Source organism: Mixophyes fleayi, chromosome 2, assembly GCF_038048845.1.
Source record: "Mixophyes fleayi isolate aMixFle1 chromosome 2, aMixFle1.hap1, whole genome shotgun sequence".
NCBI classification, from domain to species: domain Eukaryota; kingdom Metazoa; phylum Chordata; class Amphibia; order Anura; family Limnodynastidae; genus Mixophyes; species Mixophyes fleayi.
In genome coordinates this window covers 93,199,259-93,221,521 of record NC_134403.1, presented here as the reverse complement: position 1 = coordinate 93,221,521, position 22,263 = coordinate 93,199,259, and the positions used below count along the sequence as shown (strand labels likewise).

General features: G+C 38.6%; 1 protein-coding gene across 1 annotated transcript in view; it reads left to right on the top strand.

The window, feature by feature from the left end:
- Window positions 1–18,826, top strand: part of ACVR1B (activin A receptor type 1B) — a 30,321-nt gene extending 11,495 nt beyond the window's left edge. The window contains exons 2-9 of the mRNA XM_075199685.1: window positions 2,645–2,884; window positions 4,694–4,936; window positions 7,239–7,469; window positions 8,711–8,878; window positions 8,964–9,120; window positions 11,077–11,201; window positions 12,289–12,419; window positions 13,840–18,826. Of these exons, the coding sequence (XP_075055786.1) occupies window positions 2,645–2,884; window positions 4,694–4,936; window positions 7,239–7,469; window positions 8,711–8,878; window positions 8,964–9,120; window positions 11,077–11,201; window positions 12,289–12,419; window positions 13,840–13,965 (1,421 nt within the window). The 3' untranslated portion in view covers window positions 13,966–18,826. The remainder of the gene's footprint in view (window positions 1–2,644; window positions 2,885–4,693; window positions 4,937–7,238; window positions 7,470–8,710; window positions 8,879–8,963; window positions 9,121–11,076; window positions 11,202–12,288; window positions 12,420–13,839) is intronic.
- The last annotated feature ends 3,437 nt before the right edge of the window (window positions 18,827–22,263 follow it).

The window sequence follows — 22,263 nt, the reverse complement described above, 5'->3', positions numbered from 1 at the left end:
TGCATGAGTATCATGCACGGGTTAACTTGTATATTTATATATCCTAAAATCTTGCAAAAAGTAAAATAAAGTTAGGAAGGAAGTTTAGTACATAAGTCTTCCACTAATTTATATAGTAGCCAAAGTAGGGGTAATTGGCACTATCTCACAATCAACATGCATTTTTGTCACTTAAATTGTGTCACCATATTAAGTCACTGTGCAATAACTGCAGCACAAGAGAAGCCTTCGAGGCATGAATGAGAAGTGGGGGTCAGAGAGGAAGGATGTAGTGTAGAGCAAAGGTTCCATTTGGGGGCTACCTTGAGGTTGTTACAGATGTAAGGAAATGTGAGGTTACCAAGTGCTTTTTAGGTTGTGACTAGAACCTAGAACTGTGTCTTGTTTGTGTTAGAGAGCCAGAGTAGAGACTGGCAGAGAGGAATAGCACTTGAGGAGTGCAGTTGGCGTGTAGCCAGTCTGTTCTGTGATAGATCACAGAGAAAAGTGTTGCAATAGTTCAGCTGGGGTATGATTTAATCCATGCAAAAAAAAATAATAATATTTTATTTGCATCATGCGTGAGAAAGGGATGGATGTTAGAGGTTTTTGAACAATAGATTATAAAGCATGAATGAGAATACAGTCAAAAATTACCCTGAAGCAGCAGGTTTGAAGAAAATGAGTGATTGGTGTGTTCTCCACAGTGATGGATATGTCAGGAAAAGGATCACATTTAGAAACTGGGGAAAACTAAAAGTTCAGTCTTTTAAGTAGTGAGTGAGAAGACAGCAGCAAGGCACTCTAATGTGATCAAGTACAGATGAGATTGAAGTCTCAGAATATAAAAGATACTGAAGCAGTATAAAAAAACCAAGGCAATATATTGCTAGATGGAGAAGTGAAGGGGTGCAAGAAAAAACCCTTGTGGTACACTGATGTAGAAAGTACAAGTAAGATGAGGAAGAGCTGAAATTGAGGACGCTGAAGGTCTGGTCAGAAAGATAACAGATGGAGATCTGTGCTAAACTTTGCATTCCTAATGAGTTTAAAGTAGTAAGGGATGTGTCTGTGGACTAATCAGTGGAAATTCACATTCAGGTAGGAAGCGTTCTCCTGGCATCCACCAAACTCTGATTCATCCATCAGACTTTCAAATGAAGAAGCATGATTAGTCCAAAGAACGAGTTTCCACTGCTCAAGAGTCTAATGGTGGTGGTGGTCTTTCCATCAGCTGCTCGGCCATGGAAACCCAATCTATGAAGGTCCCAACAAACAGTTCTTTTGTCAATATTTCTTTCAGTGGCAGTTTGGAAGTGGCTGTAGTGAGTGTGGACAGGTGATTTTTAGGTGCTTCAGTTCTCTGCAGTCCCATTGGTAAACTTCGGCAGCCTACTACTTCGCGGCTAAGCTGTTATTGCTCCTAGATGTGTACACTTCACAATAACTGTACTTAAAGTTGACCAGGGAATCTCTAGCATGACTGAAATGTGAGAAATTGACTTGTTGGCATCTTATGACAGTGCCGCATTGAAAATCAGTGAGCTCTTCATTACAACCCATTCTACTGCTAATGTTTGATTATGGAGATTGCATGGCTGTATGCTTGGACCTGTTAACAATGGGCCTGGCTGAAATGTCCAAACACACTAACTAGAAAGTGTATCCACGTACTTTTGGCTATGCAGTAGCCATAGCTTGCATCTTCTATAAAGAGTTCTCCTTTAAGAGAAGTTTGAACACATGGATGGGAAAGCTAGCCAAGCTTATTCCCGTCAAGCTGTCAAATGACTCAGTGTTATGCAATCGGTTTTTGTAATGATAAAGGGATTTCAAAAGTTATCAACATATTTTATTTAATTACTTCATTGTGCGGTTACATAGGAAGTGCCACATTTGTTAGGAAAATGACTAAACAACTAGTTTGTGACCCCGCTGGGCTGGTTCTAATGCCAAGCCTTTATGTTCATTGATCATTCTTTTGGCTTTTTTCAACTTCAAGAAACTGAATTAAAGCATTAATTAAACTGTAAATGTTTGGAAGCCTTAACATGATCACTGTAATGATATGTCCAGAATTGGACACTTTATTACTCAAAGCAGTTGCTATAGGTAATTGCTTTTGTATTTGTTGATGTTGTGCACATTGGAAACAGATGTGTTGTGGTCTGAACTAGTATTCAGACTATAAGTATACTAGTAACTACTGACATCATGGAGTCATGAAGTCACTGTGCCTTTATGAGATCTCTAGTTCCTATTGAATTTATATGCTGTGCTTTTATTAGTATTGGTTCAGCCCACAGAATGCCTGACTGCACTGTGAATAAGTGATGAATACATTTTTAAGTAGATAATAATACAAGTTTCACTACTGAAAATATTTAGGGAGGGCAGCAAATCCAAGACTGTCAATAGCACATTTATTTCCAGTTTTGCCATTTTAACACACATTTTTTAACTATATATTTTTGTTAGTGTGATTATCATAAATTTGCAGTTTTTTTATTTTTCAAATGCTCTCTGTGTTTAGTAAGAAAGTGTTACACCTAAAAATGTCATGGCTAAGTTGGGACATTTCTGATGAGCGTTATACAGTGCTGTACCTCTGTGCATACACCATTTTTTATTTATTTTAATTCTTTCTTTTTTTTTTTTCTCCCAGCCCTTAGATGTCTATGCTCTAACTGCATTAAAACCAACTACACATGTGACACAGATGGTGCTTGTATGGTCTCGATTGCCAACATAGATGGCGTGAAACATCATACGCGGACATGCATTACTAAAACTGAACTTGTTCCTGCTGGAAAGCCATTTTACTGTCTTAGTTCAGAGGACATCCGTAACACTGAATGCTGCTATACAGACTACTGCAACAACATAGACCTCACAGTGCCAATTGGTATGTATTAAAGATCAACACCTAAATGCTTCCTGCCATACAGTTTGGCTAATTTAAAAGACCTTCAAATGTTATGTTATTATTCAAGTGTTATCGCATTTAATTTCCTGGGTAAGTTGCATCCATTTAGGTTTGCAGCCAAGTACAATGTCTGATCCTTATAGTTTTAATTTAGTTATTGCTGATTATCATAAAGCACTGCCAATAAGGTACAATCTGCATCACAGCCTATTCCAATATTTGGGTTCAGAGTCTTTGTCGCTTGATATCTGCTCCCACCGGACTTGCTTAAGCTGGGTACACACTACAGAAATTTCGACCAACTTTTTATGCCGAGCGATTTTACATGCGATTGATGTTCCGATCGCTCGGTCCATGGACTGCATACACACTAGCCTTGTTTAGGACGATAAAGGGAAGAGCGGACGTCCCTTTAGCGACTTTTTATAGTCATGTTGTCGTGAACAATGACTGTAATTTCGTACTCACTGTTGTGGATCGGTCGGAAGTTTATACACACTACACAGCGGAAACCAGATTGGAACGAAAATATTAAACGGTACGACCAACCAAATGAGGCGATAATCGTCCATTTGGGCAGACTTTCGACCATCGTGTTACTGCGCACACTGACCCGACTTTTGAACGAGCGGCCGTATGTCGCCTGTTTGAGCCGATTTATTGGATGAAAACAGTGTAATGTGTACCCAGCTTTAGAAAGTGATCAGGGGGTAAATGTATTAAACTGCAGTCACAGTTTAATGCATTTTACCCCCAGCTAACTTTTCACAATTGCGTTTTAAATACATGGGGAAAGTATTCTAGAGATTGTCCCAGGAAATCCCGGTGATGACGTCACTGCTGTTTTTTTGTATCACTGCTAGTTATTTTTACCGTTTATTTCTGGCATTAAGTTTCTTAAATTAAATGATTTCATTTACTTGACTGCTTACAATTCCTGCACTTATTTCTTAACAAGGTCTTTTAAACCTACATGTTTTATGTCCTTCACCACCTCTTAAAAGGTCACAGCACTGTTTGTGTGCGTTTCTTTACCCTGCCCAGAAACATGGTAGATTCACTGGCTTTGAAAAGAATTGACCCTAGTTTGTGTTTTTGCGTTTTTGAAAATTTTTAACTTTAAGCTTCATTGACAATGTAAATGATTAAAAACATGATGTGTAAAGAGCTGCGTTATGTATGGCCTCTTATTGACTGAATTACCCATCAGCTTATCTACACAAATGAGCATCTTGACAACCAGTTTCGTTACCCCTGACCTCTCTTTCAGCAGTAATTAAAACCTGGAAGTGCATTACCACCGGATACAGTGCAAAATATTTGTGGTACAAATGTATTGACTTGCAAACTACTGTTATCTGTTCTCCTACACACACATACTAGATTACCCAAAATCTCATACTCCTCCAAGGAGTGTTGCAAGGGATATTTCAGATATGGAGAGTAAAAGCTATAGAAATTGGAGATATATATATATATATATATATATATATATATATATATTTTTTTTTTTTTTTTATTAAATTATATTTATATTCAGTAAACAAAGCTACTTGGCTCTGCTATGGGCTGCATATCCTCGGAGAATAGACTATAGGATTATACATCAGATTGTAGAGTTTATTCTCCTGACATAAAGTCATGTTACAGTGGATAGCAGAAGTCGTTCTGCAATTTTTAACTGCTCTTTATGTATAGTACTGTATTTAACTTCCCGTTGTCCCTCTAATGAATCTCGCAAATAATAGTGTCGATTGCTTCACTACGTCTATGCCTTTCTTTCTGTAGGCTACACAAAAGATGATTCTCCATCAGGTTGGGGTCCTGTAGAACTTGTGGCTGTCATAGCTGGGCCAGTGTTTCTCCTTGGTGTTATCCTTATCGTGGTGGTCTTGTTCCATTACCATCAGCGAGTTTATCACAACCGCCAGAGACTTGACTTGGAGGACCCATCATGCGAAATGTATCTGGCAAAAGATAAAACTCTTCCAGACTTAATCTATGACCTGTCTACATCAGGTTCTGGCTCAGGTAAATGTCTGTGTTTGTGTTATTTTTAACCTTTATTTATAGGGCACCACATGTTGGCCACAGCACCATACAGAGGGCAAACATGGTATAACAGTACACTACGGTAAACGAATAACACTACAACTCTCAACACAGCTGCTAATAGCCTGGATGGGTAATGGGGTGCAAGGGATATATTCAGCGCAAGCTGAAACCTGTGCCCATTAGTGTGGGCGCAACTAACAGGTTTAGTACCACTGAAAGTGGTGCAAAAACAATTGAGTGGAGTCAAGGTGTAGATTTCCCAAGCTGGAAGTGTGCAGTGTAGGTAGTGTGCAAAAGTTATAGGTAATGAGAACAGGAGGCGAGAGGGCACTACTCGCTAGAGCTTACCATCTAAAGGGAAGGGGCAGACAAATGGTTGACACATGGGGGAGAGCCAGTGTATGGGGATCTGTGGGCAAGAGGGAACAGTGGTAGAGATGGAGGATAAAAGAGGGTGAGGCATACTACATGGTGAAATGGTTAAGCTGAGTACTGGTACACTTTTATGAACAAGAGGTTTTTCAATGATCATTTGAAGGCTATAACAGTGTTGAGAGGTATAGAAAGAGGAAGATCACTCCAGTGGTAGGAGGCAGCACGAGAGAAACCTTGTATCTGGAGTGAGATGTAGTTGCCAGAGGAGAGAAAAGATGACTTTAGAGGGCGGGAGGGAGTGTGGAGTTGGAGGGGACCTTGCATGTGAGGGTGAGGAGTTTGAAGAGGATTCTGTAGGGGAAGAGGAGCAAGTGTAAGGCTTGGCAGAGAGGGGAGGCAGATGTGGAGCATCGAGAGAGGAAGATAAGGCTAGCTGCAGTATGAAGTATAGATGGAGGAGTGAGATGGGAACAAGATTTTGTATCTGTGTTTGTGTGGATATGTGCTATTAGATCTTTGAGTGCTGTATTGTGAGTTCAAAGAAGAGGACCTTGACCTGGAATTGTATTCTAAGATTGTTGATGGAGCAATCAAATCCAGATCTGGGTGTGTTGTTGGCAATAACCTACTTGTCTTGGAATAATGTTTTTGGGTACGTAGTATGTGATAATTATGGTGTAGAGCAGGTTTATCAGAACCACATGCAAACATCTTGGGAACATTTATAGACTTTATTGTTTGAAATTGCTTTCACTGGGTTACCGATTTATGGACTTCTATTTTTGAAATGTTCATAACGTTTTATTTAAACATTGGTCAGCACTGGTGTAAATGGTGTAGAGCATTTCTGTCATTTGGCATATAATGTTTTGTGAAGAGAGATTGGCAGGATGTGTCTGTACAGTTCCCAAGCTGCTAATGTGTATAGAAAGGATGCTGAGAGATTTGCTGAACTTTACATGGAGCAGTGTTAATTCTGTGTTTCATCAAACTACAATAAATTGCTCTTTATAGTGGGACAGGGGTGTACTATTTTTTGGGATTTGTTAATAAAACTTAAGATGCTTAACTACATGAAATGTACTGCAGGAAAAGTGGAATCTTTTAAATTAATACCAGTGGTGACAGAAATGTGTGTATCGGTGTGTGGCCACCTCTACAGTAAACCACACACACCCCTCTGTAGAAACACATCTACCCCCCAAGCCACCTTTAATTACCTCTGTAGTATCACATCCAGCCTTCCTGTGTTGCTAGAGTTAGAGGGGAGAAATAATATAGTAGTAATTCTGTCTAGGGTATCCGATATCCGCCATGTAACTGTTGTTCTTCCTGCAGGCCACCAAAAAATGGGCTTGCGATAGCCGTGTGCTGTGCATCACTGGTTTAGATTAATCATTTTTATACATGTATTCCCCTCCAACTGGGTTGTAGAACCTTCTTTGTACCATGGTTTTATATCCCCCATAGTCTTCAGTTCTCCACAGTTACTGCATCTTCATATATTCTATAGTCTCTGTCCTTATCTGCGGAGGACCATTGGGTGTTTTTGAGATATTTAAAAAAAAAAAAAAAAAGGTGCAGTGGTACCCTATAGACTTGGGTTGGAAGTTGTTGGTCTGTAGAGGGCAGTGGTATTAACAGAGAGAACAGTACTGCTGTCATTTAATCTTTAGCATAGCATGTTCTACAGCATGTATATTAGTGATGCAGCTCTGGCGTTTAATACACAAGCAGAAGAGGTAATCCAACAACTGATTTTAAGAATATTTTTGATTTGTATATTCATTAATGTATAAAGAGGTGTTTATAAGCTTGTGGCCATAGCAAAATGTGTGTTTTACTGGACTTGTCCTCTTTGCGATGCTCTGAATAAAGTAAAAAATATATATTTTATCCACAGGTCTTCCACTGTTCGTGCAGCGCACTGTAGCAAGGACAATCGTCCTGCAGGAGATCATTGGGAAGGGACGTTTTGGTGAAGTGTGGCGTGGGAAGTGGAGAGGAGGGGATGTGGCTGTCAAAATCTTCTCATCCCGGGAAGAGAGGTCATGGTTTAGAGAGGCAGAGATCTATCAGACTGTAATGCTACGTCATGAAAACATCTTGGGATTTATTGCAGCAGACAACAAAGGTATAGTCTTCATGTGGTTATGGTGACTTTTGTTCAGCATTTATCTGTTACGTGGGTCTGCTTACACAGTATAAATAGAAATGTGTCATGTTGATTGAGGAGTCTCACTTTCTACCTAGCAGACATGCTTTATCATAATAGCTACATCTTTTTACCCCAACCACCTCAATATCAGTAACCACACACACACACACACACTTCTTTTCTTCTCAATGTGGAAGTTATTGCTTATTACTGAGCTGGGACCTAGTAATAGCTTTGTCAGATGGTTAGGAGGTAATATTTGCTATTTTCAGAAGAATATTCACCATCTTGAGAGAATTTCCTGCACTTATGCTGTCCTTATGAAGTGCCTTTTTAGACGTACTGATTTTGTGATTGCGTTGTACATTTGGCTCCTTACCAACCTTAAACTTGCCATTCAGATTTAATTGGCTAATTTGTTATTTATTTATTTTTTAACCACAATGTCAGATCATTGAACGTGTGTGGTCCCCTCCTTGTGCCAGGCCAATTTCTGATTCTGTCAGACTGAATTTGATGTTGCAGTGTGGTACATCTGGTTGGCTGATGGCATTGATGCACAAATATGCTGTCTCTATACCTAAGGAGTATGTGACATAGCAGAACTTTGTTTTGTGAAGGTATAGTAATAGAATTATTAATCCAGAACTTGAAATAGACATGTCATGCAGTTTTGAGTAATTGTACTGCCCGAAAAGCCTAATTACAATGCACACTTACATACACAATTATTAGGAAAAAAAATCTACTATAAAATGGTCCCAAATGCTTTAGGTATTGCTTAAACCAGCTACTTGTGTAAGCAGATGTTGCAGTGCCATTGATCTCCTGTGGTCATTCAGAGCCAATGTACTGACAGCAGGTAGCTTGATGATCATACACCTTGAGCATGGGATGTTCATTCTTGTTAATACTCATGAATATTCATAGATGTCCAAAAGATGGATAACTATACGGTGACATGTAAAAGGGAGAATATAGAAGCTTTACAGTTGTACACATAGTAAATGTAATGTTTAGTTATGCGGTGCCAGCTGAGCTATCTTTTCTACTTCTACTGTTCTACTATGTGTAGAGAGCAGGTACTCTTGAATTTGCATCTCCTTTTAATTGTGAGGGTTTTTATTTCATTTTTTGTTTTGTTTAATCATATTAATAAGCAAATTACAATGTTACAGATCCAGTACTAATTGGTTTATTACATTGTTATTTTGCAGACAATGGAACATGGACCCAGTTGTGGTTGGTCTCCGATTACCATGAGCATGGTTCATTGTTTGACTATTTGAACCGATACACCGTTACCATTGAGGGGATGATAAAGCTTGCTCTCTCAGCAGCCAGTGGCCTTGCCCATTTGCATATGGAGATTGTTGGAACTCAGGGTATGTTAAGAATTTATTTCCATTATTCCAAGTTGAAAGTACATGTAGAAACAAAGACATAAAATGATTCAAACTTGTTTTATAGGAAAGCCTGGAATTGCACACAGGGACCTTAAATCCAAAAATATACTGGTAAAGAAGAATGGGTTGTGTGCCATCGCTGACTTGGGACTTGCTGTACGCCATGACTCTCTCACCGACACCATAGACATTGCTCCAAACCAGAGAGTTGGGACAAAACGGTGAGCAATCTCTCAACTTGCATCTTCTTTTATCCATATATAAATTCATTGTTGATGAAGCATTGCAGTTATTGTTGTGTACATGTAGTGGACATAAAATGACAAACCTCAATGTAAAGTCACTTAATAGAACATTGAGCTACTACATGTAGCTGGTAAAAGTTTATGTACCCTGGCATTGAGTCTTCTAATGTCTGGAATTGAAGGTAAGGCGCATCATTCATCCAGAATATCCCATAAATGCTAGATTGGGTTGATATCTGGTGATGATTATTTATAAGGCGCCACAGGTTCCGTAGCGCCGAATACAGAAGCAAGTAACAAATAGATGAGGTAATACATGTCGGTAGTTCAGATGAGTGTGAATAGTGCTATGGGGACTCACAGCGTGCAGCAAAAGACGCGACAGTACGTACGAGGGAATAGGAGACTGACGTGGAACAATAGGTAGAGCAGACCCTGCCCGCGAGGGCTTACATTCTAAAGGGAGGGGTGGTGAGAGACAGTTGGACCAACTAGGAGAAATATTTAGATGGCAGACGAGGAAGAGGAGGTGATGGATAGAATGGTTAAAAGGTGGTAGAATAGGCGAGCTTGAAAAGGTGCGTTTTCAGTGAGCGTTTGGAGGACTCAAGGTTGGGGAAGAGTCGAATGAGAAGTTTTAGGGCATTTCAAAAATTAGGTGCAGCACGGCAGAAGTCTTGGAGGCGAGCATGGGAGGAGGTAATGAGGCAGAGCAGAGTGGCCGGGCAAGTATGTACCTCGAGACAAGGTCAGAGATGTAAGGAGGAGAAGTGTTTGTAAGGACTTTGTATGTGAGGGTAAGGAGCTTGAACTGGTTTCTGAAATGGAGATTGAGATGGCCATAACATGAATTACATCTGTCATGTTTTTAAAAGCATTGGGTGACCATGCATGCTCTGTGGAAGGGGCCTTGCCTTCTAAGGGTATGACAACATCCAAACCATGTCAGGAAAATGGACCCTGCAACATTACAGAACCATCCGAACCCTTCACTGCTGGAATCAAGCACTTAGGGCTGTAGAGCACTTTAGGTTGGAGTCATGTGTGCACTTGTCTGGTTGCCAAACACATGGTATAATATGTTTCAGTGACCATACCACAATCCTCCACTGCTTGGTAGTTCATTGCCTGTGAATTCATGCACAGCCAGGTTGATGAGTGGTTTGTGCACTGCACACTAACTGAAAATCTGCTTGTGGAGTTCTCCTTTAACTGTTTTTGACTGGACTGGCTACTTGCCCATCAGATTGAAATTATAAGTCCACTGGTCTGCAGTTTTGCCTTGCACTTCCAATGAATGCGGTTTGGATTTTGTGATCCAGGAGTATGTGTCTCCACCCACTGTTGCCTTTGCTGTTGATATATTTTGGAATTCTATGCTGACATCACCTTAAACATGGTTATGAAACTTTAGTAAATTAAGCTGTCATAGTAACTGAAGCTCTTGCCAATTGTGCCCCGAAATGTACTTTCTTGCAGCCTTGCTGGCCATAATTGTAGTCAATCATGGCTGACCATCATTTTTATACAGGATCCTGTCCGCTCTGGGATGTTAATTACTTTATAAACATATGCTTGGTGTCCGTCATTTACCCAGGGGTGTTCATGTTTTTGTCCACTACCTGTATTATTTTTGATCTACAAGTACTAGAAAATAATTATCTCTGACTGTGAGATTAGGTTGCTTAATTATGATTTTAATATTGCAATAATTTGATTTCTGCATTAAGTTTATCAATTTTAGATCATTCTGTGTGTTTTTTGTTTTTAAAAGATTTATAAAAAGTTTGTGACAAGATCTGTATTATGATTTATTTCTTTTTTATTTTTTTTATTTATTTTTTAAAATTGTGTGTGGGAGTACCTTAAGGGAGGGGACCCTGCTCACCAAAGTTTACCATCTAAAAAAGTTTCTTTGTTTCCATAATACAGGTATATGGCTCCTGAAGTATTGGATGAAACTATAAACATGAAGCATTTTGACTCCTTCAAATGTGCAGACATTTATGCTCTCGGCTTGGTATACTGGGAAATTGCTCGTAGATGCAGCGCTGGAGGTATGTTGTAGACATTAATATATGAAAGCATTTAACATACTTGGTCTGATTATCCACAATTAATTTAGAAGAAAAAATAAACTACAATGTCTTGAATGCCCATTATTGTACCACATTTATTTTCATTTTATTATAGCTTAACTATAAAGTATGTGTAAGTTCTGTTCCATTTACACATCAACTAGATCAAACTTTTACAATAGCCTTTCTTTTTCTTTTAAAAAATTCCACTTAAAACCTTAAGGGCATACACACAGTACTGTCTGTATAAATCAGGATTTCTCACTAGCAGTACTAAAATACTCCAAAAAGTATAAGTACCCCCAATTGGTATAGTAGGTTGCCCCAAAATAACTTTGGTATTTATCCCAAGTATAAGGAACATTATTCATTTATTTATCTTCTGTGGGTAGACACTGACTTAGGTTGGACATATCCACTATGCAAGCGAGTCTACAAAGGTCTTACACTATCTATCTGTCTCGGGTCTCCCCTATTGCCAGCATTGATAGTGTTATCTGGGTCTTAGTGACTGGCATGACGGCTGTGCTGTTAGATCCTGGTTACTTGCTGACTGGCAGGAGAGATCATAGTCTGTTCTGAGACCGCTTCCTAACCTTACTAACACACAGAAATCCCTGGTTACACATCTGAAACCCATGTGGTTTGGTTCCCATGGTCATTTTTTGTGGCCTGTGCTCAGTGATTGTGGCCAGAGGCGGAAGGTAACTGGTCTTGGTCACATGACTGGAACCAGAAGCTGTATTTGATAGATGGGTTCTTAGTATCTCACTGCATTGCATGTCTGCCATAACCAGACAATATTAATTAAAGCAAGCTAGAGGCAATGCCCAGCTACTGTTGACCTAAACCTACGTACAACAAACATGACAAAGTTAGCACTTCAAGCTCATTACAATATAATTTTCATTTTATCCTTTTTTTGCTATTGATAACTGACAACTTCAGCTCTATTATTGTATTGGATTTCATGCGGTTACATGAGTCTGTGGTAGTGTGACTACTCATGCAAGTCTTTATCAGGGATCTTATGTCTAATGCTTTTGTATTGGTTTTGTGTTTTCAGGATTCCATGAGGAATATCAGCTTCCATACTATGATCTTGTACCATCAGATCCATCTATTGAGGAAATGCGAAAAGTAGTATGTGACCAGAAATTACGGCCTAACATACCCAACTGGTGGCAAAGTTATGAGGTAAGCTTGTCTGCTTTGTCAATAACCCAGACTTGTTTTATTACTGTGCATTTGACCCTATTGTAAAGCACTACAGAGTATGCTGGCACTACATAAATAAATGTTAATGTTAAACTGCATGGCTCTGTATCAAGGAATCCCCTGGCCAGAATGCAGGCTTGTAAGGGAGCTAGCAAACACCGAAAGGTGCCTGAACAATCATAGCTTGGGTACCGTTCATTGGTGGCTCGTGGACAGTGCTCCCAACTGCAAGTTAAGTGAATCATTTGGGAATCCGGCAATAAATTATCCTTTTTGAAGGTTATGATTGTTGATGTACGTCCTTGCACAATATTACTTTAATGGAGATTTTAATCTTTAAAAATAGGAAGGATGAGCATGGTTTAAACCAAATGGGGATATTTATATAAACTGATGCACAGCTAGCTGCAAATAGATGTGTGTAATGTATTCTATATATTCCATATATAACCGCAGAAACATCTGTAATGTCTGTAATAGATACCTTATTATATTCAGTCTTCATCTCCTGCGTGTCCAGGGTGTCTCCAGTTTCAAAGTGGGCCAAAATGGATAAACCTTTAGCCAGTTAGATTATGTAATGTTCTCAGTGGCACAGAGTACTTCAGGAGATGAATATGCAGATCTTGGGGGCAGTATCCTAATGTGAGTGGGGGGGGTGGAGGGAAGAAGAAAATCAGGCTGATATAGTAGAGTGGTTTTCCTGTCAAGCCAACATAGGATGATTGTTGTGCCGAACATACACCTATATGATAAATATAATCCAGTTTCTTTATATTGTACTATAAAAATGACTTTGTGTATACCAGTTTCATATGTGCTTTTGTCTGGGCATGACTGGCAATGCTGGTTAGATTTTGTAGCCATCTTTAAGACTCATGTTTGTTTGTCTGAATCCATACACACTCAGGGTGGCAGCATTAATGCATAAAACAGTCTATTCAGATTGTATGAAGCTGAAAAGTACAAAGGAAAGTGTGTGTGTGTATATGGGCTGAAGAAGATTGACCTTGTGCTGTAATATTGACATATCTGTTGTAACGAGTGCTTGTAATTGTTGGGTCATTAAGATTCAATAGCAGTTCTGGTCTATAGAGGGTTCTGTTGTAATGAATTCAACTCTTCATTTGGGTAGAAAAATATCTCCATTGATGTGTATTGCCCCCCCCTCCTTCCCCTCCCCTTGACCCTCCCCCGTTTTCTCCCTTGTAATTTACAATGTATGTTTTTCTGTTTTTGTATGTGTACCATGTAACCAAAAGGAAAATCTTTAATAAAATCATTATTGAAAAATATCTCCCAGTGGCACGTCTCTGATGTAAGTTTACAGAGCTAATTTGATTGTAAAAGAGAAAAACATTTATTATATGTGGTGTTTTTGTGTTTTTTTTCTCACCAGGCTCTTCGGGTGATGGGGAAGATGATGAGAGAATGCTGGTACTCCAACGGAGCAGCTCGCTTGACAGCTCTGCGCATTAAAAAAACACTGTCACAGCTGAGTATACAGGAAGATGTGAAAATCTAAAGCCGCTACCAATGCTCCTGAGAAAATGTGGAAAAATTCATACAAGCTGCCATGATGTAGTACATAAGTATGAGGCCTACCTCAACGTTTCTTCCCAGACAACTGCCAGTTGAACAATGGGACCTTTTTGGTCATAATGGAAGAGAACAGCACACTTAAATTAATTTTAGGTTTGGGTCTGAAACATACCTTTTTTTTTTTTTTTTTTTTCTTTCAATTTTTCCTTTTTCTTAGCATGAAGATATGGAATCCGATTCAGGTGATTGCCGCATTGCCTGATTCCCATGTTGGCTCCCCCTTTCCATCTGTGTAGGGTAAACTCCACTTAATATACCTTGTTCAAAATGGTTCGGGGTAACGCCCAGTGCACCGGACCATGCTCATCTACTGGTTCAGGTTGTAGTGAGCAAGCTGAGGTTTCTCTTGGATTTACCTTAAACATAAACAAGGAGACTCCCATTCAAAGGATTGTATTCTCACGATTCAGGCTTTGTATAAATTGACATTGGAGCTTGAAAGCAAACACTACACTATCCACATAGACCTGCGTCCATGCATGTGCAGGAGTGTGTGTAGCTATTTTTTGACCTGTGTTTTGTAGGTGCACACGTGTACATGTAAGCTTGTCTGCATGCGCCAATGTTAAGCTCCATGTTTTTGAGGTGTCGGTATGTAGATCACCTGAGTGACACTTCGTGTAAAGTTTGCATACAGGGCCACTTGTCACCTTTTTTTAGTTTTTTGCAAAAACAAAGCCTAAAATCTAAGCTTGTTTGAACATAACACTAACCATCTGCTTTCCAGAAAGAGTAGATTCATGCTGGCGAAACCTATTGGCAATAGAATTGTTTTACTAAAAGACCCTCAGCTTGCGCTGTCCGAGCGGATGTGAAGCAAGGAGGACAACCTGCAAAAATCCATCATCGTTTGTAAATGAATCTCAGGTGTCAAGCATTTGCCAACAGCAGGGATTTTAGATGTTTGTGCTCATAAAATAGACCGGCATTGGAAGGTGCCTGCCTTCTGGAGGAACTGAACAGGAGGGGAGAGCTTTGTCTTCTGGTGCTGACCAGCGACTTGAAAGAGCCTGTTCTGGTCACCCAAGCCAGGCTCCAGCAGCGGCAGGTTGGAAGCAGGGTTTGAATTTGAGTGACACATCACATTTTAATACAGGATCTTAGTTGAATGGGAGAATTTTTTTGGTTCAGCATCTACAGTACAATAACTCTGAAGCCATAACTTTTAACTGGAGTGTTTGTTTTTGTTTTCTTTGAATTATTATTGTTTTACAATGTTTGGGGAGGGGCAGGGAGAGTAGGGATTTTAACTTTTTTTAAGTATTTTAATTCTTTGTAAAAAATAGAAACAAACAAAAAAAAAATATCTGAATCTCTATATATAAATATATACACACATACATAAGTATAAATATTACCTCTCAGTTTATTGTTTGTATGGAGATCACAACAAAACCAAATGCGCCAAGCTATATTTACACTGGAACTATTTGTACTTGTACATGAAATTTTTCTTCTAGACGCTGGATTGGTCCTCATGGTCACATGTCACGTTTTTATAATGCCATGTTGTCATTGTCTGTTTCTTCAGGTGTACACCATTTTTCTGTGTGTATCCTTCAGGGGTTTTAGTGACGTGTCCAAAGTTCTATAAATATATGTATATTCTTTTTCTGCTTTCTGTGCAGAACTGTTAATAAACTCCCAGTTATCTTGTCCGAGGTGCTTCTCAGCCTCACACAGCTCACTAACATACTAACGTGAAGCTGGCTTGTGCATTAATGGGGTGTATGTAAACATAGTGTTTTGGGGTGGGGTGTGGTCTGTCGGTTGAGCTGTTGTATTTGTGTAAGCATTTGCCATTATTCTAATACTGCTGTGCAATTTCTAGATTAACATTAACACACATATATGCAACATCCCATCTTCCTCAGTTTAACTAGGTAAAATTGAGTTCCGCTTGTGGGAAGGATGTAATTGGCCGGCATCGCTAATTGAGATGCACTACGAAAGCATTTGGTTACACATCTTGATGCTCTCTTTAATTAGCAAAGAAAGGTTGACCTTTTTTTCTGACATGTAGACTTGTTTATTAACATGTTATACTGGTACTCATGGCAACCAATCAGGTTCTAACCATTTTTCTAGCAATTTATCAAATGAAAATGAACGCCTGACTGGTAACTGAAAGTTGCAGCACATTGCACCATATTCTTAAATAGGCCTGTTGACTTAATATAGATTGAGATGCTTATACCATTTAGGGAAGCATATTATAAGCATGATAAAAGGAGTTTTGCTGCAAAGCATTCATGACATAACACTATGTAATGTGCAAAGTGTTCTAATTCTGTCTCTAGCGCAGGGGCATCAAACTCAAGATCGGTAAATGCCAACCAAAGTAGATGCTCTATAGACCATACACTTGCACAGTAGTAAAACAGAAAGATGCATTACATGACAAAAGAATTGTGCCCGGCCATACAGTCATGGCTTCAGTTTGGCATTCTACTGCACATATTCTGTACCTTCTGTTGTCAGTAAAGTGTTTTGTTTGTTTTATATAAATGACACAACTAGATGACTGAATGTTCTCTACCGACTAAATTCCTTTATTAATTACATCTTCCTGCACTTGGGGGGCCTTAGATGCACAGCCAAGACTGCTTATGTTTGCCCTATCTAGGCCAACTTTCTGTGCCAACCCCTATGTCAGCAAGAGTTCTAGCCACCATATTACAGAGGAAAACCTGTGTCTTAGGCCATAGGCAAGTTCCTTATCTTTAGCTTTATATTTTTTTACCTTTTTAATCTCAGTGGATATGCTAAATTTAAACCATCAATCAGGAGGCCACCTAGCCAAGGCCACAAACATTTCTTCCATTGCTTGGTCACCTTCATTGAGTGCCTATAGAGGGATCTAGATCATAGTGGGCAATGTAACCATCCAGCTATGTTTTGAGGTATGATGTTTTTACCTTTTTGTCTACAAACTCCTCACTGTTGTAAGAAATAGGCACTTATCTTCCTGGGCAGTATTTGAGGTATTTTATCTCCTTTTTTTCTTTTTTTTTTTTTTTGCCCGATGGATATGTGCCTTGTTCACCTGTTTCTAATCATCTCGTGTGCATCCGTTTGGGCTTTCATTTGGTCACAACATGCATTAACTTGTATAACCACTACATTAATTATCTACTTTTTTTTTATTTATTTAACATCAATGTGGAAATAATAATCATCTCAGACTGCTGTGGATTTTTTTAAAGCAAAATGCTGATTTGCTAATTCAACCTTCAGTGAAATAATGGCCCTTTTTTTATTTTTATGTACATATGGTGACTATTTTCTAGCTTTCGGCTGATTGGTAGTTTTAGGCCATAAGCACATAATTTAGTGGTGGTAGAATCACACCTTTAAGTTCAATTGTAGCATGTATTCTAATCATTTCTCAGGATGTCCGAAAAAATGTTTTACAGTAATCAGAAAATGGGTACATAATCAACAGGGACAGCAAAACTTCTCATGATTTGTATTGTCTGCTCAAATCTGCTGTTACAAAAGGGGTGTAGCACATAGACTTCCCTTTTTCAGAAGCAGTTGGGTATACACTGAATTTTATGATTGATCGTAAGGTTCATATACGGTATAGGTGTGGTGTCTTTTATCCAGTGACCCGCTAGTCAGGAAACTACGAAAACCAAAAAAGGGGGGGGGCACAGTAATCGCTCTGCTTGGAGATGATGTTTGACAGTCACAGGTAGAAGCATTACACAAGGTATGAAGTGTGCAATTGTGGTAAAAAACATAATAGTAAAATGTGTGGGTTTTTTTTTTAATAGCTTTTAGCTATGGTGCTCCAAATTGTGTGGGAGTACATTATGCAAAAAAAACTTCAATCTCCAAGAATTCTGGGTAAAAGTTTCCACACGTGTACTACGGAACGGAACATGTTCATCTTAAAAGTGGAACAATTAGTGACAACCTTTTTGTGGACTGAATCAATATTCATACGAATGCAGCCAATCATTTCACTAGAAACTTGTGACCTCACTGAGCCATGGGTTGGTAGTAATCAAATCGGCTAAATAGTGCTACAGCCCACAAAAATGGCTGCTTTCTGTGTGTCTAGCTAACTGATGCACTTGAATGTTATTTCTATGACCTTCATTACATCTGTATTGATAGCCAGTTTTTAGGTTAATATTTTTTGGAGGGGCCATCAGAGATCTTCCATGTTTTTTCTGCCCTGTATCCTAAGGATAGTAATATGACCTGAGGTGCTGAAGGGTAAATATCCCTAAGAGCCTAAAACTGAGGTTTGCTTACTCTGAATGTATATGCACAACATCTTTCGTAATTAGGCAAACCTATGATTATGAAGTTGTTGGTTTTTATTGATATGTGGCTAGTACTGTTTGTTTTTATTTCTTTTTAAAGTCCATAATTCAGTTAAATCCAAATGGAAGGAGGTGTTGAAGGTAACACGATTGTTTCCTCAGAAGCATGTTCCTTTTCTGGTATAGGTGGCCAATATCAATCATAAAATTTAGTGGCGAGCTATTGGTTTTTAAAGCAATCCTTCCAGAGCCGGAGAATGCCGTGATGAATTGTAGTCAGATGCAGAAATCTAACTTGGCAGTGGTGGCTCTAGAAGAGATGAGTTTGGTACTGCTCTTATCTACCAGGTTTTCATTGTATTGGAAAGGACTGTAAAAGAACCACTTAGACACTTTACCTCCTCAGTATGCAAATGTAAATACTTGTATGATAGAAATTTTTTTGTTAATATAAAAAAAAGCTGTCCAATTTCTGCTGTACATTAAAAATTTGTTTTATTCATGTTATCGGAGTGTTTTTCTTGTCATATTTTCTAAATGTATTTCTAGCATTCCATAAACATAGGGGATTGCAGTGTACTTTGCTTCAAGTTATTGGGCTCAAGCTGAGGCCAACAAGCACCACAAACCCCTCTCCTGCTTGGAGCAAGCCATTTGCAAATTGCAGCATTGTCCTTTTTTGGGTTTTTTTTTGGATGTTCTCTTTAAAAATAAGGGCTACACAGGTCACTTAAGTGTTCTAATAACAGATAAAATATAGAGGTCTAATATCCTTACATTGTAGGCATATACATTATTTCTTCTAGTGCCCATCTTGTACATACATGAACATGGCTATACATAGCCATTATACAGTCACAAGCAGGACTGTTTGACCTCTGCACCTTCTTCATAATCCTATTATGTACTTGTTCTGTATTTACGGATGATTTGTTATACTGTCCAACTCACTCTAGTTTGTGCCGCCTTACAAATAAACAATGACCCATACACAAACACTTTACCTTCGGTTAAGTAAGAAGTGGACGTTATTACAACTTCCTGTTTCCCAAATAGGGTGCAACACTTGGCTATGTCATAGCTGCTGTGCATACCAATGAGACAGATAAAGTATTAAGATGAAAATTACTGCATATACTATTTCTGAAACTATTGTACCAAAGACAGAGTCCCGATGATCATGCATATTTATATGTACACACCTACACAATTTACCTCCAGATCTGTGCTCGTCATCTCATAACCATCTGCTGAAAAGGTGTGACTATGCACACTATAGAGATCTGCCTACACTGCTGGTCGTGCGTGCATACACGCTTCCACATTTGCCAGTCATCGGTCCATTGCTGATAGTGATTTTTAGTCCGTTTCTAAAATCAAACAATACTATATGCTTTGGTAAAATAAAACATGATTGTGAGAGCGAACTCACTAATGTGGTGATCAGACCTAACCATCGCTTATTGTGTGATTTTACTATAAAATAATCTTGTATTCGTCATGCACCAAACATATTTTACAAGATTCTTGATTACTATAGGTATTATCATGCAGTTGATTTTAATGCCCTTTTGTGCTGATAATATATATAGTGGTAAGCAATTGTTTTGTTATAAAGAGGGAGCCTAGTAGTTGTACATGCTTTAGGAGTTGTTCAATGTAATAGTACCCCACATGCACATTGCAACTCAGTGTGGTAGTGTGAGCATACAGAGTACACGTCCACTACCTTGAACATTTGAAACTAATCCCTAGGTAGTTTGTATAACCTTTCATATTCCGATGATGGCTGTTGCTATACCGAGTGTCAAAGTAAATGACGAGGTGATGGACATTTTAGGGCACATATCCTGTTGACCATTGACCCCACATGTTTGGCTGTGTATCAGACTGCTCTTGTTCTTCATTTATCACAAATGGTCACAACCAAGGGAACTACAGTACTGCTTAAAATTATGTGTACACAATATACTCGTATATGTTAGAACTCTTTGCATTCAAATTATAGCTATAAGAAGTGATTACACTACATAGGTCATTTGTGGCTTTTATTCCCCTAGGACAATGAAGTCATAGCTTTTTTACTTTTCCTCCTTTGGTGACTCTACTTATATGGCCATGCTGCTTATGTCTGATTTATCATTGTTGTCCTGTTCAGAATTGTATATACATTTGTGGTGCAGCACATAAATGGGATTGTTGTTTCTATTTTCTTATATTTAATTTTTTTTTCCCCTGTCTCTGTCCTTGCTTCCTACTCTTTTTACCAGTCACCTATGTTTCCCTGTAAAAAAAATAATTGATGGTTGTTAATGGGGGTGTAAGCATGTGGGGTGGGGACCCAATTGATAACACATGTCCGATGAGAGAGCTTCTTTTTTTTTAACGACTTTATGTGATGCTCATATATTTTTGGCTTCTGAACAAGAAACGGACTCCTGATTTTGCATATCACATCATGTTTTTTTGCAACACACACACACACACACACACACACACACACACACACACACACACACACACACACACACACACACACACACTTCAAAAAAGTTTAAAAGCTGTTTTATTGTACAATGGCAACACATATGCGTCAATGCCATTAGCACATTCAGTCTAAAAGAAACTTGAACATTTGAAAACTGTTTTGGAACTGATTGGATATGCAAGACACACCTGGTTAATAGGTGGAGATCTTAAAATTTTATGCATGGTGCTTGGCCAGCAACAAGGTTACACCAAATTACCATGTTTTCTCTGTGAATGGGATAGCAGAGCTAAGAATTTACATTGGCAAAAAAACAATTGGCCTGCTCGAAAAAGTTTAGAAATTGGAAAAAATAATGTCATCAAATCCAGTTTAGTAGATCCAAATAAAGTTTTACTTCCACCTCTACATATAAAATTAGGACTGATGAAACAGTTTGTAAAAGCACTGCCTAAAGATGGAGAAACTTTCAAATATCTTTAGCATCGGATATGTTAGGGCAGGCCTGTCCAACCTGTGGCCCTTCCAGCTATCAACAGGTTGTCTACTGGCAAAGCATGCTGGGGCTTGTAGTTTCACAACACCTGGAGGGCCGCAGGTTGGACAGGCCTGTGTTAGGGATTTTGATGCAAACTGGAGGAAGGCATTTTTACAGGCCCTAACATTAGAAATTTAATAAAAACATGAACATTTTGGGCATGTAATGAATATTGTGGAACTTTTGGCGTGGACTTCATTCAAACAAGTAATTTAAAATGATTTATGCAATGGCAAGGATCCAGACTACAAAGAAATTGTCAGGGAAATGCTTAATAGTTACAGAAACCTTGGCTGCAATATGAGTTTAAAGGTACATTTTTTTGAATTCCCATATTGAGCATTTCCAGAATAATATCGGAGACTACAGTGAAGAACAGGGTGAATGGTTCCACCAAGATGTTAAAGATGTAGAAAGAAGTTAGCAGGGTCATTGGGACGTCAGCATGATGGCTGATTACTGCTGGGTCATACACAGAGTTTGAAGACAAAAAAAAAAAAAATATTAACTATTTTTTTCAACAATTATGGTTTTGTTTCTAATGTTTGGTTTTATTGATATTTTATTATGTAATTAAGACATGAAAACAGTGATATCATCTACACAGCTTCGGATTTCACAATACATATGTCAAGAACAATTAAACTTTTTTCTGAAAAATGTATATAACCCCCTTATAGGTAAAAGTGATGTGGTAATTTTTTTATTTTTTTATACTATTTCTTGGTGTATACAGGAGTATAATTAAGAATATCAAAGTATTATTAAAAAAAGCTTTCAATACCTTAAATTTCGCAGATCTATGTAATTTGGAGTGTAGTCACTCACAATAGGAAGCACCAATTGTAAACACAGCCTGCTGCAGCTAGGTCATTTAGGTAGTCTTTACACACACATGTGTTTACCATATTAGGGTCT